Source organism: Salmo salar, chromosome ssa13 (assembly GCF_905237065.1).
Source record: "Salmo salar chromosome ssa13, Ssal_v3.1, whole genome shotgun sequence".
In the NCBI taxonomy this organism is placed as follows: Eukaryota; Metazoa; Chordata; class Actinopteri; order Salmoniformes; family Salmonidae; genus Salmo; species Salmo salar.
The window spans coordinates 44,373,936-44,389,280 of NC_059454.1; the positions used below are offsets into that span (position 1 = coordinate 44,373,936).

General features: G+C 43.6%; 1 protein-coding gene across 3 annotated transcripts; it reads right to left on the reverse strand.

The window, feature by feature from the left end:
* Positions 1-853: 853 nt before the first annotated feature.
* On the reverse strand, positions 854-14,200 carry LOC106566995 (uncharacterized). Of its 3 annotated transcripts, none has more exons than XM_014135730.2 (14): positions 14,025-14,200; positions 13,590-13,698; positions 13,123-13,405; positions 12,199-12,847; positions 11,857-11,978; positions 8,313-8,364; positions 6,873-7,010; positions 6,525-6,673; positions 6,202-6,256; positions 2,641-2,708; positions 2,356-2,451; positions 1,758-2,235; positions 1,345-1,565; positions 854-1,085 (listed from the first exon to the last, which is right to left on the reverse strand). In XM_014135730.2, exons 2-14 carry the CDS (start codon positions 13,649-13,651, stop codon positions 1,011-1,013), a joined length of 2,448 nt encoding a protein of 815 aa, XP_013991205.1. In that variant the 5' UTR covers positions 13,652-13,698; positions 14,025-14,200; the 3' UTR covers positions 854-1,010. The 3 variants fall into 3 exon arrangements, with proteins under 3 accessions (XP_013991205.1, XP_045549263.1, XP_045549262.1); XM_045693307.1 differs by having other exon boundaries at positions 13,123-13,396; positions 14,025-14,191; XM_045693306.1 differs by having other exon boundaries at positions 13,590-13,682; positions 14,025-14,190.
* Between the last annotated feature and the right edge of the window lie 1,145 nt (positions 14,201-15,345).

Sequence of the window (15,345 nt, forward strand, 5' to 3'; positions counted from 1 at the left end):
GAATCTTGGTGATTCCAAACTTCTTCCATTTAAGAATGATGGAGGCCACTGTGTTCTTTGGGACCTTCAATGCTGCATAACATTTTTAGTACCCTTCCTCAGACCTCTGCCTCGTCACAATGCTGTCTCGGAGCTCTACGGACAATTCCTTCAACCTCATGGTTTGGTTTTTGCTCTGACATGCACTGTCAACTGTGGGACCTTATATAAACAGGTGTGTGCCTTTCCAAATCATGTACAATCAATTGAATTTACCACAGGTGAACTCTAATCAAGTTGTAGAAACATCTCAAGGATGATCAATGGAAACAGGATGCACCTGAGCTCCATTTCAAGTCTCATAGCAATGGGGCTGAATACTTATGTAAATAAAAGGTAGCGATTTTTATTTGTAATACATTTTCAAAAAAACAGTTTTTGCTTTGTCATTATGGGGTATTGTGTGTAGATTGATGAGAAAAAAAAATATTGTATCAATTTTAGAATAAGGCTGTAACGTAACAAAATGTGGGAAAAGTCAAGGGGTCTGAATACTATCTGACTGCACTGTAAAAACTTCTGGGCAGGTCATTTTGGCTACCATGGCTATGCCCCCATAGGATGACAATGCCCCCATCCACAGAGCACGAGTGGTCACTGAATGGTTTGTTGAGCCTGTAAACCATACGCCATCTCAGTCATCAGATCTCACCACAATTGAAAACTTACAGGAGCTTCTGGAGTGGCATCTGAGACTGCGTTTTCCACCAGCATCAAAAACAAAATACTAAATGACAGAACTTCTCGTGGAAGAATGGTGTTGCAACCTTCTAACAGAGTTCCAGACACTTGTAGAATCTACAGTATGCCAATGTACACATTATGTTGGTGTTTCCTTTATTTTGGCAGTTACCTGTACATACATACACTCCTTCAAGTCTTTGCTTAACAATCCGTCATTTTTACAGTGTCTTACCAGTAAACTAGACCAGACAAAAAAAAGAAGAGAAACATTCTCAGTGCAACAGCCATCATCTCTCCTGTAGAGGAGAGGAGCAGGGGGAGGAAAGAGCAGACGAGGGGTCCAAGATGATTGACCGAAAACTCTGAAGGGGAGAAAGAAAAGGAAGAACAGGAAAAGAGTTTCAACTTACTTTTAACTATCACAAAATGATCAATGATGCTCTTCTGATTATTGGACAATGAACATAAATCCTCATCAATAGGTAGGAAAGTCTCACGATGCCATCCTACCAAGTCTTGTTCATCACTCGACTACTGGGAGGAATCTTCGAAACCGATGCTATAGATGGGCTAAATGCCTGTAGGACTAATATGTAAATTAAACGATGATACCAAACTCACAGTGTAGTCCTGCAGATACAGGGCTGCTGCCACAGGGTTTCCACAGCGGGTCTGCACAGGCCAGGAGGAGGTGGCAATGGAGGAGCAGGGAGGGGCTGGGGAGGTGGTGGTGTAGGTAGCCACCTCCTCATCCAGACGTAGCTCCTGCAGAGGGGGGAGGCGCAGGCGGAGCAAGGCTGCAGCAGAACTCAGAGCACCGCTCTTTGGGATGATGATACTACCTGCAACGACACAGGTTACTGGTTAGACATTCAGAGCACCGAGGTCAGTCAATCAAATGTATTTATTAAGCACTTTTTGCATCAATGGGATAAGAACCATCAAATGTTGATCTATCAATGGATCCTGCCTAATCTACTGAGTCAGCCCAGCTACAAGTAGTATCAAAAGGTAAATTGTCTCAGCAGTCCTACCTCTGGGATGACTCAGGGGGACAAAGGCTGAGGGTTTGGCTAGCCTGGTCAAGCCTGATGCTATGGCTGCAGTAGCAACCCTGGATAGAGTTTCTGGTCCAGACGAGGGTCTGACTGGATGGAGCAGGAGCTCGAGGACAGTCCCCTGTGCTGAAGCTCTGGCCTCAGGCCAACACTTCTCCAGTGGCCCACTTCTCTCCAAGGGCCCACCTCGCTCCAGAAATCCAGCCACAGGGCTCTCCTGTTCTTGTGCTGGAGCTGCTCTGAGCAGCTTCTTCCCTGTTGAGAAGAAAATTACAGATTCCCTGTGTGGGGCTTGAAAGAAGGTCTGAGGTCCTCTTCCCTTGTTATTTTGCTCTTCCTCCTCCTCCTGGTCCTTGTCTGCTCGGGTCTCAGCAGGGTCTTCGACCAGCTCCCTGTTGTCTATCCGATCTTCATCCTCTTGGTCCGTCTCCATGAATAATCTCTGAACAACCTCCTGCCACAAACACGCACTCAATGACTTAACTGACTCAACACTATGAAATAGACGTTAGCAACCTAATTCAGTCATGTGGTGTAGGATATATATATTCCATTAGTAAGCCTTCATCCTCACCTCCTTGTGTGTCTCCAGATCTCGGTTGTGGCCCTGGAGGCCCCAGAGTCTAGGAGAGCATGCGTAGGGGGTCCGGTGCGCAGACAGGTGCCTCCCCTGAAAGAAGATGGCTCAGTGACTTAGAGCATCTATGGTGCTGGCAATATTAGGGTTGTCAGTTTGATTCCACCATGGGCAACATATGCTGAGAAGATGCCACTTTACTGTTGTCAGTTCAAAATCAAAAAAAAAACTCTACATACAGACCATGGACATATGAGTGAAAGTGTGCTGTAACATACTTACCATGGACATGGGCTGATGCCTGGTGTCAGGGACCCGCTGGGGTGTCCACTTCTGGCCGACTGGCATCACTGACGAGAGGGACAGACAGATAGATCATATTGACAGACGGACAGTGGCAGTGGCAGACTACTTCATAACACAAAGACAGAGCAGAGGGGTATCCTACGAAGCAGGTTTGAGGAGTTAGCAAGGTAACTGTGGTCAACTCAGAGTTCAAATCAGGATTAAACAAATAAATAAAATAATAGGTCATACGAAAGTGGCTAACGTTTTAGCCAGGTACATGTCTATGGAAACGAATCCTTCAGAGCTAACCTGCTCTGGGGCTGGCTAACTAATTCTACTTACCCTGAATGAGATGACAAACACAAATTGAAGACCAATCAGATTCACTCCCTGTTGCAAAGATTGAGTCATCATCCCCTTCTTCATTTGAGGAAGATGAATTATTCAATATTTTATTACTCAAATGTTTTTTTGTGTGCAAAAAAAAATGTTAAAATATATCACATTACACATAACAGAATCCATTTAAAAACTTCACGCAATGTAATACAAATATCGATAGGAGTGGGGGGGGAAAAAGATGCTTGTGCATTGATAAGCACCCCCAAAGACAGCATTAACGATAAGTAATACAATGAAGATGGCACAAGAACAATTCTATTTCACACCATAGCCTGCTGAATTTGCATGATACATTTTCTTTTCTTTTGAGTTCGGCACAAATTAAAATGTGACACTGACTCGCCCATGGATTGACGTTTCAGCATTGCCTCAAAGAGTTTGGCGTTCGACTAGCCACGTGCGACGTCGACTAGCCACGTGCACGAGCAATTACAAGCCTGCGAGAGTCAGCGGCAGCCTGAGCTGGAATGTGAAACGAACTGAAGCTGGTTAGCTTTAGAAAACCCTCAGTAGATCTGACTGGCTTTATAGGATACCCCTCAGAGGACCACCAACTCTAGCAGGCTTGTAACTTAAGTCATATAAAAGTTTTACTGTGCGTGAAGATTCAAATGCATTCTGTCATTACTAAATGTGATAGGTATTTTAACATTTTACACACACAAAAAAGAGAATACTCAAAGCAGTCGTCTTCCTTAAATGAAGGGGATAATGAAGCAATCTTTGAGATAGGGAGGGAATCGGATTTCATTGGTCCTCAACTCACAGCTCACATTTCATTCAGGATAAAAGTAGTTAGCCTGCCCTGGTGCAAGTTAGTTCTTAAGGATTCGTTTCCATAGAAATGTACCTGGCTAAAAGGTGAGCCACTTTGATGGTACCAGTTGACCAAAGATACCTCTCTAACTCCTCAAACCAGGTATGTAGTATTGGGCTCAGATCAAGTTATAAGATAGACAGAACATTTACATTTTTTCTCATTTAGCATACGTTCTTATCCAGAGCGACTTACAATTTGGTGCGTTCCTCTTAAGATAGCTGGGTAAGACAACCACATATTACAGTCGTAGCAAATACATTTTTCCCTCAAGGCCCCTGACCCCTGAGTAATACAGACCCAAGAGGAGAGGGGCAAACCGGTGAATATCTGGCGATAGAAACGGTAGCATATACAGTGCATTCGGGAAGTATTCAGACCCCTTCACTTTTTCCACGTTTTATTACTTTACAGCCTTATTCTAAAATTGATAAAACAGTTTTCCTTATCAATACCCCATAATGACAAAGCAAAACAGTTTGTAGAAAACTAAAGTATTTAGACCATTTACTCAGTGCTTTGTTGAAGCACCTTTGCCAGCGATTACAGTCTTGTGTATGCCGCTTACAGGCTTGGCACACCTGTATTTGGGGAGTTTCTCCAATTCTTCTCTGCAGATCATCTCATACTCTGTTAGGTTGTATGGGGAGCGATGCTGCACAGCTATTTAAGTCTCCAGAAATGTTTGATCGGGTGCAAGTCCGGGCTCTGGCTGGGCCACTCAAGAACATTCAGAGACTTGCCCTGAAGCCACTCCTGCGTTATCTTGGCTGTGTGCTTAGGGTTGTTGTCCTGTTGGAAGGTGAACCTCTGCCCCAGTCTGAAGTCCTGAGCACTCTGGAGCAGGTTTTCATCAAGGATCTCTTTACTTTTCTCTGTTCATCTTTCCCTTGATCCTGACTAGTCTCCCAGTCCCTGCCACTGAAAAACATCCCCACAGCATGATGTTGCCACCACCATGCTTCACAGTGGGGATGGTGCCAGGTTTCCGCCGAACGTGACGTTCAGCATTCAGACCAAAGATAATATTTTTTCTCATGGTCAGAGTCCTTTAGGAGCCTTTTGGCAAACTCCAAGGAGGCTGTCATGTGCCTTTTACTGAGGAGTGGCTTCCGTCTGGCCACTCTACCATAAAGGCCTGACTGGTGGAGTGCTGCAGAGATGGTTGTTCTTCTGAAAGGTTCTCCCATCTCCACAGAGGAAATCGGGAGCTCTGTCAGAGTGACCATAAATGGTTCCATTTAAGAATAATGGAGGCCACTGTGTTCTTGGGGACCTTCTTCAATGCTGCAGAAAATGTTTTGGTACCCTTCCCAGATCTGTGCCTCGACACAATCCTGTCTCGGAGCTCTACGGACAATTCCTTCGACCTCATGGCTTGGTTTTTGCTCTGACATGCACTGTTGACTGTGGGACCTTACATAGACAGGTGTGTGCTTTTCCAAATAATTTCCAGTCATTTGAATTTACCACAGGTGGACTCCAATCAAATTGTAGAAACATCTCAAAAATGATCAATGGAAACAGGATGCACATGTGCTCAATTTCAAGTCTCAGAGGAAAGGGTCTGAATACTTATGTAAATAAGACATCTGTTTTTTATTTAATACATTTGCAAAAATGTATAAATCGTTTTTGCTTTGTCATTACGGGATATTGTGTGTAGATTGATGAGGAAAAGGCTGTAACGTAACAAAATGTGGAAAAGGTCTGAATGCTTTCCCAATGCACTGTAACTATACTGAACAAAAATATAAAACGCAACAGGTAGTGTTGGTCCCATTTTTCATGAGCTGAAATAAAAGATCCCAGAAATGTTCCATATGCACAAAAAGCATCTTTATCTCAAATTCTGTGCACAAAATTGTTTACATCCCTGTTAGCGAGCATTTCTCATTTGCCAAGATAATCCATCCACCTGACAGGCGTGGCATATCAAGAAGCTGATTAAACAGCAAGATCATTACACAGGTGAACCTTGTCCTGGAGACAATAAAAGGCCGCTCTAAAATGTGCCACAGATGTCTCTAGTTGAGGGAGCGTGCAATTGGCATGCTGACTACAGGAATGTCCAACAGAGCTGTTGCCAGAGAACTTAACCAAAAGACGCCTCCGACGTCATTTTTAAGAATTTGGCAGTACATCCAACTAAGCGGGTGGGCCTATGCCCTCCCAGGCCCACCCATGGCTGCACCCCAACCCAGTCATGTGAAATCCATAGATTAGGGCCTACTGAATTTATTTCAATTGACCGATTTCCTTCTATGAACTGTAACTGAGTAAAATCTTTGAAATTGTTAAATGTTGCGTTTATATTTTTGTTCAGTATAACTTACCCAGAGGTCCTCCAGATGCTTCAGTGCAACTCTTTGTGACAGGTACTCTCTGAGCCTGGAAAGGTAAAGCACCACAGTGAATATTCTGTTTATATTCCTAAAGCCTCTCTATACTCATCAGTAAACTGTGGCTGCCTGTTTCATGCAGCACTAAGGAGACATGACATGAGAAAAAGGGACATGAGGCAGTACTACGGCAATGACTTTTAAATCTTAATTGAAATGCATATAAAGTTGTTTTCACCCTGGCTGGAGCGGCTTTATATGCATCATCAAATCATACATTTTAATAAATAAATGTATCGGTCCAAACATTAACTCACAGTGTAGATAGAGGTTCCCCTGCCAGAGGGGCAGACAGAGGTGCGTTGTGGTGTGGCCCCCAGCATTCCCCCAGCCATCACCCCTTCATTCTGCAGGATGCTGCTCAGGGCCGTGGGGTCTGGGGTGAACGGGACACTCCGTCCTGGACCTGGAACAAAAGCACATACAAGGTTACAAACTTTTTTTCATTTTTTTTTTAGCACTGGTTGAAGCTAGAAAGCTTCTTTACAATTAATATTTTTGCATCATGATAATGAAGCAGTAGTAAGCTATTGCAGGCATTTCTAAGCTTTGTTCTTCAAAACGTGCTCAAAGATGGAACAATTCCAAGTAGTACTACCACGGACCTGCCGAGGCTGCAGTCTTCTGGTGACTCTTCATGACGGACACTCTCTGGGGCTGCAAAGGGTAGGTGACCCCTTCATTCTGAAGGATGCTGTTGAGGGCTGAAGGCTCAGGGGAGAACTGAACAGATCTTACGGGACCTATAAACAATTCAAGCACATACAAGGTTACAGACTTGCTAGCCTATCCTAGGCCCTTAGATTGAGCTGGAGTAGGAGTTTGAATAGGCTGGCTAATCAAACAGCTCAGTGCAAATTCTGTTTTTAAAGGGGTGCTACATGCAACATTTCCACACGGAAATAGCCTTCAATGTCAATGCTAAACATAGCAAAAAAAGACACGTCCTCTCACTGTCAACTTGCGTTTATTTTCAGCAAAGTTAACATGTGTAAATATTTGTATGAACATAAGATTCTACAACTGAGACAAACTGAACAAGTTCCACAGACATGTGACAAACAGAAATTGAATAATGTGCCCCTGAACAAAGGGGGGGGGGTCAAAATCAAAACCAACAGTCAGTATCTGGTGTGGCCACCTGCTGCATTAAGTACTGCAGTGCATTTCCTCCTCATGGACGGCACCATATTTGCCTGTTCTTGCTGTGAGATGTTACCCTACTCTTCCACCAAGGCACCTGCAAGTTCCCAGACATTTCTGGGGGGAATGGCCCTAGCCCTCACCCTCCGATCCAACAGGTCACAGACAATTTTTGCCAGTCCTGTCTGATCCAGCAATGATGGGTTTGTGCCCATAGGCGACGCTGTTGAGGTTGAGGTCTGGTGGGGACCTGCATTACAACAGGCCTACAAGCCCTCAGTCCAGCCTCTCTCAGCCTATTGCGGACAGTCTGAGCACTGATAGAGGGATTATGTGTTCCTGGTGTAACTCGTGCAGTTGTTGTTGCCATCCTGTACCTGTCCCGCAGGTGTGATGTTCGGATGTACCGATCCTGTGCAGGTGTTGTTACATGTGGTCTGCCACTGCGAGGACGATCAGCTGTCCATCCTGTCTCCCTGTAGCGCTGTCTTAGGCGTCTCACAGTACAGACATTGCAATTTATTGCCCTGGCCACATTTGTAGTCCTCATGCCTCCTTGCAGCATGCAAGTGTTTTTCATAGTCAGTAGAATTGCCTCTTTAGTGTCCTAAGTTTTCATAACTGTGACCTTAATTGCCTACCGTCTGTAAGCTGTTTGTGTCTTAACGACCGTTCCACAGGTGCATGTTCATGAATTGTTTATGGTTCATTGAACAAGCATGGGAAACAGTGTTTAATCCCTTTACAATGAAGATCTGTGAAGTTATTTGGATTTTTACGAATTATCTTTTGAAAGACAGGGTCCTGAAAAAGGGACTTTTTTTTGTTGTTGCTGAGTTTATATCAGCAGTACATAGACCATTATATGCAGCTAGGAAATGTCCAGTACTACTACCACTGACCTGCAGAGGGTGCAGTCTTCTGTTGACTCTTCATGATGGACACTCTCTGGGGCTGCAGAGGAAAGATCACTTCAAGTTAGTTCACAGACTGATATTGGACACACAAACTCAGAAAGATCATCAGTCAATAAGTACTCTGCAGATCTGGGTTCACTTCAATTGGTATTTGTTTTCTTTCAAATATGTTGAGTGTTTGATTACTATGGCTATTCTATTGGTTCCATTGCGCCAGGCAACAATCTAATAGAAAGAAAATAAGTTTATGCCAGATAGTAAATGCCGGAACAGCCTTTGTGCAAACAAACTTCCAGAAGTAATCAAGGAACTCTCATGTAGTGGAAAAATAAGCCTAATATATGGTAAGAATAAAACCCACCGATGCCTTGCAGCTACAACAGCCTTCATCATGGTGACAAAGAATAGTGGTGGACAAACTGTTGTATATCCCAACTCTCACAGGAAGTGACTCAATTCATTACCATATGTAGTTGATAAAGCAAAAAATATATAAAAAAATGGAGGATAAAAAACATTCAAGATAAAGATAAACATGGCATAAAGGAGAATTGAACACCACAAAAGAAATGCAATATCATAAAAGGAAAATAAACTGTGTACACGAGCTCTTGCTACTAAACTTAAGTAAGATTGGAAAACAAAAATGTATAAACCACATATCTCTTACAGGAAGGGAGAATAATACAGTGGCTTGCGAAAAGTATTGACCTCCTTGGCATTTTTTCCTATTTTGTCTCCTTACAACCTGGAATCAAAATACATTTTTGGGGAGTTTGTATCATTTGATTTACACAACATGCCTACCGCTTTGAAGATGAAGAAAATATTATTTTCTTGTGAAACAAACAAAACAAAAAAACAGAACTTGAGCGTGCATAACTATTCACCCCTGAAGTCAATACTTTGTAGAGCCACCTTTTCCAGCAATTACAGCTGCAAGTCTCTTGGGGTATGTCTCTATAAGCTTGGCACATCTAGCCACTGGGATTTTTGCCCATTCTTAAAGACAAAACTGCTTCAGCTCCTTCAAGTTGGATGGGTTCCACTGGTGTACAGCAATCTTTAAGTCATACCACAGATTCTCATTTTGATTGAGGTCTGGGCTTTGACTAGGCCATTCCAAGACATTTAAATGTTTCCCCTTAAACCACTCGAGTGTTGCTTTAGCAGTATGCTTAGGATCATTGTCCTGCTGGAAGGTGAACCTTCGTCCCAGTCTCAAATCTCTGGAAGACAAACAGGTTTCCCTCAAGGATTGCCATGTATTTAGTGCCCTCTATCATTCCTTCAATTCTGACCAGTTTCCCAGTCCCTGCCGATGAAAATTATCCCCTCAGCATGATGCTGCCACCACGCTTCACTGTGGGGATGGTATTCTCGGGGTGATGACGTGTTGGGTTTGTGCCGGACATAGCGTTTTCCTTGATGGCCAAAAAGCTCAATTTTAGTCTCATCTGACCAGAGTACCTTCTTCCATATGTTTGGGGAGTCTCCCACATGCCTTTTGGCAAACACTAAATGTTGACTTATTTTTTTTTCTTTAAGCAATGGCTTTTTTCTGGCCACTCTTCCGTAAAGCCCAGCTCTGTGGAGTGTACGGCTTAAAGTGGTCCTATGGACAGATACTCCAATCTCCGCTGTGGAGCTTTGCAGCTCCTTCAGGGTTATCCTTGGTCTCTTTGTTGACTCTGATTAATGCCCTCCATGCCTGGTCTGTTTGTTTTAGTGGGCGGCCCACTCTTGGCAGGTTTGTTGTGGTGCCATATTCTTTCCATTTTTTAATAATGGATTTAATGGTGCTCTGTGGGATGTTCACAGTTTCAGATTTTTTGATATAACCCAACCCTGATCTGTACTTCTCCACAACTTTGTCCCTGACCTTTTTGGAGAGCTCCTTGGTCTTCATGGTGCCGCTTGCTTGGTGGTGCCCCTTGCTTAGTGGTGTTGCAGACTCTGGGGCCTTTTAGAACAAGCGTATATATACTGAGATCATGTGACAGATCATGTGACACTTAAATAAAGTCCACCTGTGTGCAATCTAACTAATTATGTGACTTCTGAAGGTAATTGGTTGCACCAGATCCTATTTAGGGGCTTCATAGCAAAGGGGGTGAATGCATATGCACGCACCACTTTTCCGTTTTTAATTTTTTAGAATTTTTTGTAATGTTTAGCCATAGGATACTTGTCGTTAGCAGTCCTTATAGCATAGGCATGCTCAGACACCCTGTCCTTGAGCCTTCTCTTAGTATGTCCTATGTAAAAGCACCCACGTGGCCACTCCAGCCTGTACACCACATAGGTAGTGTTGCAGTTGACAAATTATTTTACTTTATAGGTTCCAGGTCCACAAGTGTCCCTGAATGTATTTGTTTTTACAATGTGATGGCAGTGAATGTAGTTACCACATGGGAAGTTCCCTCTGGGGTTGGGAAGCCAACTTGGCTTAGTTACTGGCGTGAGGTCGCTGTGCACCAACTTATCCTTGAGGGTAGGGGCCCTTCTGCAAGAGAATGCTGGGGGTTCAGTGAACACGTCACACAGAGTAGGATCACTTTCAGTTATGCTCCAATTGCGTTTGATGATGTCCCTGGCTGCCTCCTGGCTGTGGCGGGTCACAAAATAGATTGTTTTGGGGTTGAGGTCTGAGTGTGTTTGAGAAAACTTTCTCTTTCCAGAGAGCCTTTGAAATTGTCCGAAGGGAGTGTTCTTAGACTAGCGGGGTGAAAACTTACCCTCCCCAAGGATAGTATTGTGGTCCATACTTTTCCTGCAAATGGTGGTGTGGAGTGAGATTTTAAGATCCAAAAAGTTAGTTTCCGTTTGACTGTATTCTAAACTCTGTCAATTCCCTCAATGAGAATTGAGAAACTAAGTTGGTGTGCAGCAAACTCATCCCAGTAACTAAACCAAGTTGGCTCCCCAAGCCTAGAGGCAACTTCCCACGTGGTAACTACAATCACATTGTAAAAAAAATAAATACATTCAGGGACACTTGTGGACCTGGAACCTAAAGTTCAATCATTTGTCAACTGCAACACTACCTATGTGGTGTACAAGCTGGAGTGGCCACGTGGGTGCTTTTACATAGGACATACTAAGAGAAGGCTCAAGGACAGGGTGTCTGAACATGCCTATGCTATAAGGACTGCTAACGATAAGTATCCTAAGGCTAAACATTACAGACAGGTAATGGTAGCCCAAACTCTCCCTTTTAGAGTTCCCTTTTATTGTCCCCAGCACAAGGTGCACCTGTGTAATAATCATGCTGTTTAATCAGCTTCTTGAAATGCCACACCTGTCAGTTGGATGGACTATCATGGCAAGGGAGAAATGTTCACTAACAGGGAGGTAAACAAATTTGTGCACAAAATTTGAGAAGGTTTTTGTGCATATGGAAAAATTTTGATTTTGTTGCGTTTATATTTTTGTTCAGTATATAAACCAAAGAAGCGCTCCCCTCCTGTGTCTCTAAATCTAATAGAGTACCAGGTCTGCTGTGTAAAGGAACCATAGGTCAACTCACCATGTTGTTATAGGCTTTTGTAGAGGGACGGCTAGACATAGAAGCCCCAGCAGCATTGACTCCGATATTCTGCAGGATACTACGTAGGGCAAAGGGGTCAGAGGAGAAGGCCTCCACACGCCCTGGAACACACACAAAGGACAATGGAACACAATTTCAAAAACTAAATATAAATCTAAAGATGACGAAAACATAGAAAATCTAGAGACGAGAGAGAGAGAGAGAGAGAGAGAGAGAGAGAGAGAGAGAGAGAGAGAGAGAGAGAGAGAGAGAGAGAGAGAGAGAGAGAGAGAGAAAACAAACACCATGACACTGCAGCTATATGATGTGCTCTGAACTCACCAGCGGTGCTACTTAGTAACTGGCCAGGCTCGGAAAGATCTTTGATGCTGAGTGTGTCCAAATGGCCCCTGCAGGCTTCCGTACTGAGGGCAGTGGGCTTGGCTGAGGTAGTGGAGGAGTCACTGCTAAATGAGAAAGCAGTGGACGAAAGACCTGAGCCAGGACCAAATGAAATGGGAGGTCTGGAAAGACCAAGCTGTCCCGATCCAGAGCCGTGAAATGGATTGTCTGAAGAAGACTGTGCCTTTGGTTTCTGACGTTGAGACAAAGACATGGAGGTGGCAGCACTGGTAGCCTGGGGCAAATGAGTCTTCCATTCTTCTCCATCGTGATGTGACAAGATGCATGCTAGCCCTGGACCTTCTTTTCTGGCCGCCAAGTGTTGTGCGAGTGTTGGGAGTCGAGCAGCAAGTTCTACTGTTGACTTTGTTCGGGCCTTGTTATGAGTTTGTGGGACGGAACTGGGTAGTTTAGCTGTCGTTGTGGGTCTTGTTTTAGGGCTGGCAGCAGCGCTAAAAGTATTTTCAGGTTGGGTGGTTTGAGCAACCAGCGGCCTCCTCTGGTTCTTGGCCCCCATTCGGTTGGCTCTGGGATGTGTGAAGTTGAAAGGTACAGGCTTGGTGTTCGGCTTCTTCCTCTTTGCTTTACCCTTTAGGAAAAGAGATAAGGACAAAAAATATAAATGACATCCCTTAGCACTGACAGCAATGCTAGTAAGATACACATTCAGGGCCAGTTTCTCAACAAAGTTAGGGCTGTTCCTGGTTAAGAAACACTTTCAATGTTGACTCCCCATCGCACATGCTTTTTAATGCAGAAATTAGGCTTAATATGGGACCAGAATCAGCGATATATTTAATTTGAAGCGATGGGTTTACCATATAAATATAATTGGGTTGTGTATTTAGAATCTATAGTTCTTACCGCTAGAGAGTTCTCCTCCCATCTCTTGTGTGACTGGGTGAAGTCAGAGGGCGTCTGAAGGGGCAGGGATTTAGCAAGCACTGGCAGCCTGCTGATGCCCAGTGGTCTTACAGGGGGCTTAGGGTCTTTGTCTGAGGTTGCTGCTGGGACTTTGTTCTCAGTCCCTCGTTTGGAATGGTGGCCGTGGGGTACAGAGGGGTGTTTGCAAGGGTGGGGTGCAGACGGGTGTTTAGAACCTGGTTTGGGGTCTGCTGTCATTCTGTTGATCTTCATTCTGTTTGGACTGAAGATTGACAGTCAATGTAGACAGACATATATATACTTTCCAGGCAGTGTATACAGTGTGTTTAATTCAGGTTTACGTATCAACAGTACATGATAAACAGTGGCCATGCATCATTAGGGAGTGGCGACCACCAACATAAAGCACAATTGTCTCGTTAGTTGTTCATACTCTGTAGACCTACCTTGAATGGTTGTTCAGGATTTTGTTCCGACTATGCTGACGCAGAATCGGAGAGGAATCCATCTTCGCTCAGTCAGAGAGGTTCAACAGAATTCTGTAAAAAACAAACACTGAACCAAATGTTAGTTAACATAATTCAGCATGCTAGCTAACACAGTTGGCAAGAGCATATGCTTTTTAGAGACGAAAACAGCAAACACATTGCTTAATTGCTTTGCTACAGTTAGCTAGTTAACTTGTTTAATGACTCGCTTAATAGCTGTCTTATAAAGCAAATAACCCACTGAAATATTCGGATCCCTTAGGAAACACCACAAAACTTTGAACAATTTAAACGGTACTGTTACTGCTAGCTTCAAGCGAGCTACTGAGAGTAAGGGCAGCTTGCTCTCTGGGTATCTGACCGTGACAAGAGAGAAAATCTGACTGTACTCACATGCACACTTCAAAATAGGGAATTGTTTACTTGCTTCACAAAATGTTTTCGAACAAAATAATGAATATATCCCAGACTTTCCTCTGTTTTCAACACAAAAGAGGCATGAGAAGAAGACAAGCTCAAAACTTCCTGAACATGCTCCAGTTTGTAAAAAGCAAGTATTTTCATTGGTTAAACCAGAAACGCCATAAGCCAATCGTTGCGCTAGTTTTTTCAACAGCCGTAGTTCCTTTGACCAATCAGCATCAAGCGTGCAAAAACAACTCCATGGAAACGACGCACGATGCTTCACCACGTGATCCAATGAGTCCCTCCCCAAGGCAGCAGCTACTCTTCCTCTTATTCAGCACAAATTAAGGCAGTAGTATACATTATAATAAACATTTTAAACATTCAAATACATTTTACAACAGATTTCACAATACATTAAGTGTGTGCCCACCGGCCACAACTGTGTATGTGTGTGTATAGTGTGCATGTTATGTATGTTTGTATGTATAAAGTGAAATAAAATAAAACAAATAAAAATGTGTGTGTTTGTGCTTGTGTGTGTGACTCTTCACAGTCCTCGCTGTTCCATAAGGTATATTGTCATAAGATTTTTAAATCTGATTTTATTACTTGCGTGAGTTACTTGATGTGGAATAGAGTTCCATGTAGCCATGGCTCTATGTAGTACTGTGCGCCTCCCATAGTCTGTTCTGGACTTGGGGACTGTGAAGGGACCTCTGGTGGCATGTCGTGTGGGGTATGCATAAGTGTACGAGCTGTGTGCTAGTAGTTTAAACAGACAGCTTGGTGCATTCAACATGTCAATACTTTTTACAAAAACAAGTAGAGATGAAGTCAATCTCTCCTCTACTTTGAGTCAGGAGAGATTGACATGCATATTATTAATGTTAGCTCTACGTGTACATTAAAGGGCCAGCCGTGCTGCAGTGTTTTGGGCCAGTTGTAATTTTCCCAAGTTCCTCTTTGTGGCACCTGACTACACGACTGGACAGTAGTTCAGGTGCGACAAAACTAGGGCCTGTAAGGGCCTGCCTTGGGGATTTGTTGTTCAGAAGGCAAAGCGGTGCTTTATTACGGACAGACCTCTCCCCATCTTAGCTACTGTTGCATCAATATGTTTTGACCATAACAGTTTACAATCCAGGATTACTATTTTGGAGTCACTACAATGTTGTTGATCTCGCCTCAGTTTTCTCCCATCACAGCCATTGAACTCTGTAGCTGTTTTAAAATTACCAATGGCCTCATGGTAACATCCCTGAGCAGTTGCATTCCTATCCTGCAGCTAAGATCAGAAGGACAACTG

Coding starts and splice junctions, on each gene's coding strand:
- LOC106566995 (XM_014135730.2), bottom strand. CDS start 13,651: ATGGATTCCTCTCCGATTCTGCGTCAGCATAGTCGGAACAAAATCCTG. Junction 12,848..13,122: donor GGGAGGAGAACTCTCTAGCG/GTAAGAACTATA, acceptor CTTTTCCTAAAG/GGTAAAGCAAAGAGGAAGAA. Junction 6,257..6,524: donor GGGGAACCTCTATCTACACT/GTGAGTTAATGT, acceptor TTACCTTTCCAG/GCTCAGAGAGTACCTGTCAC.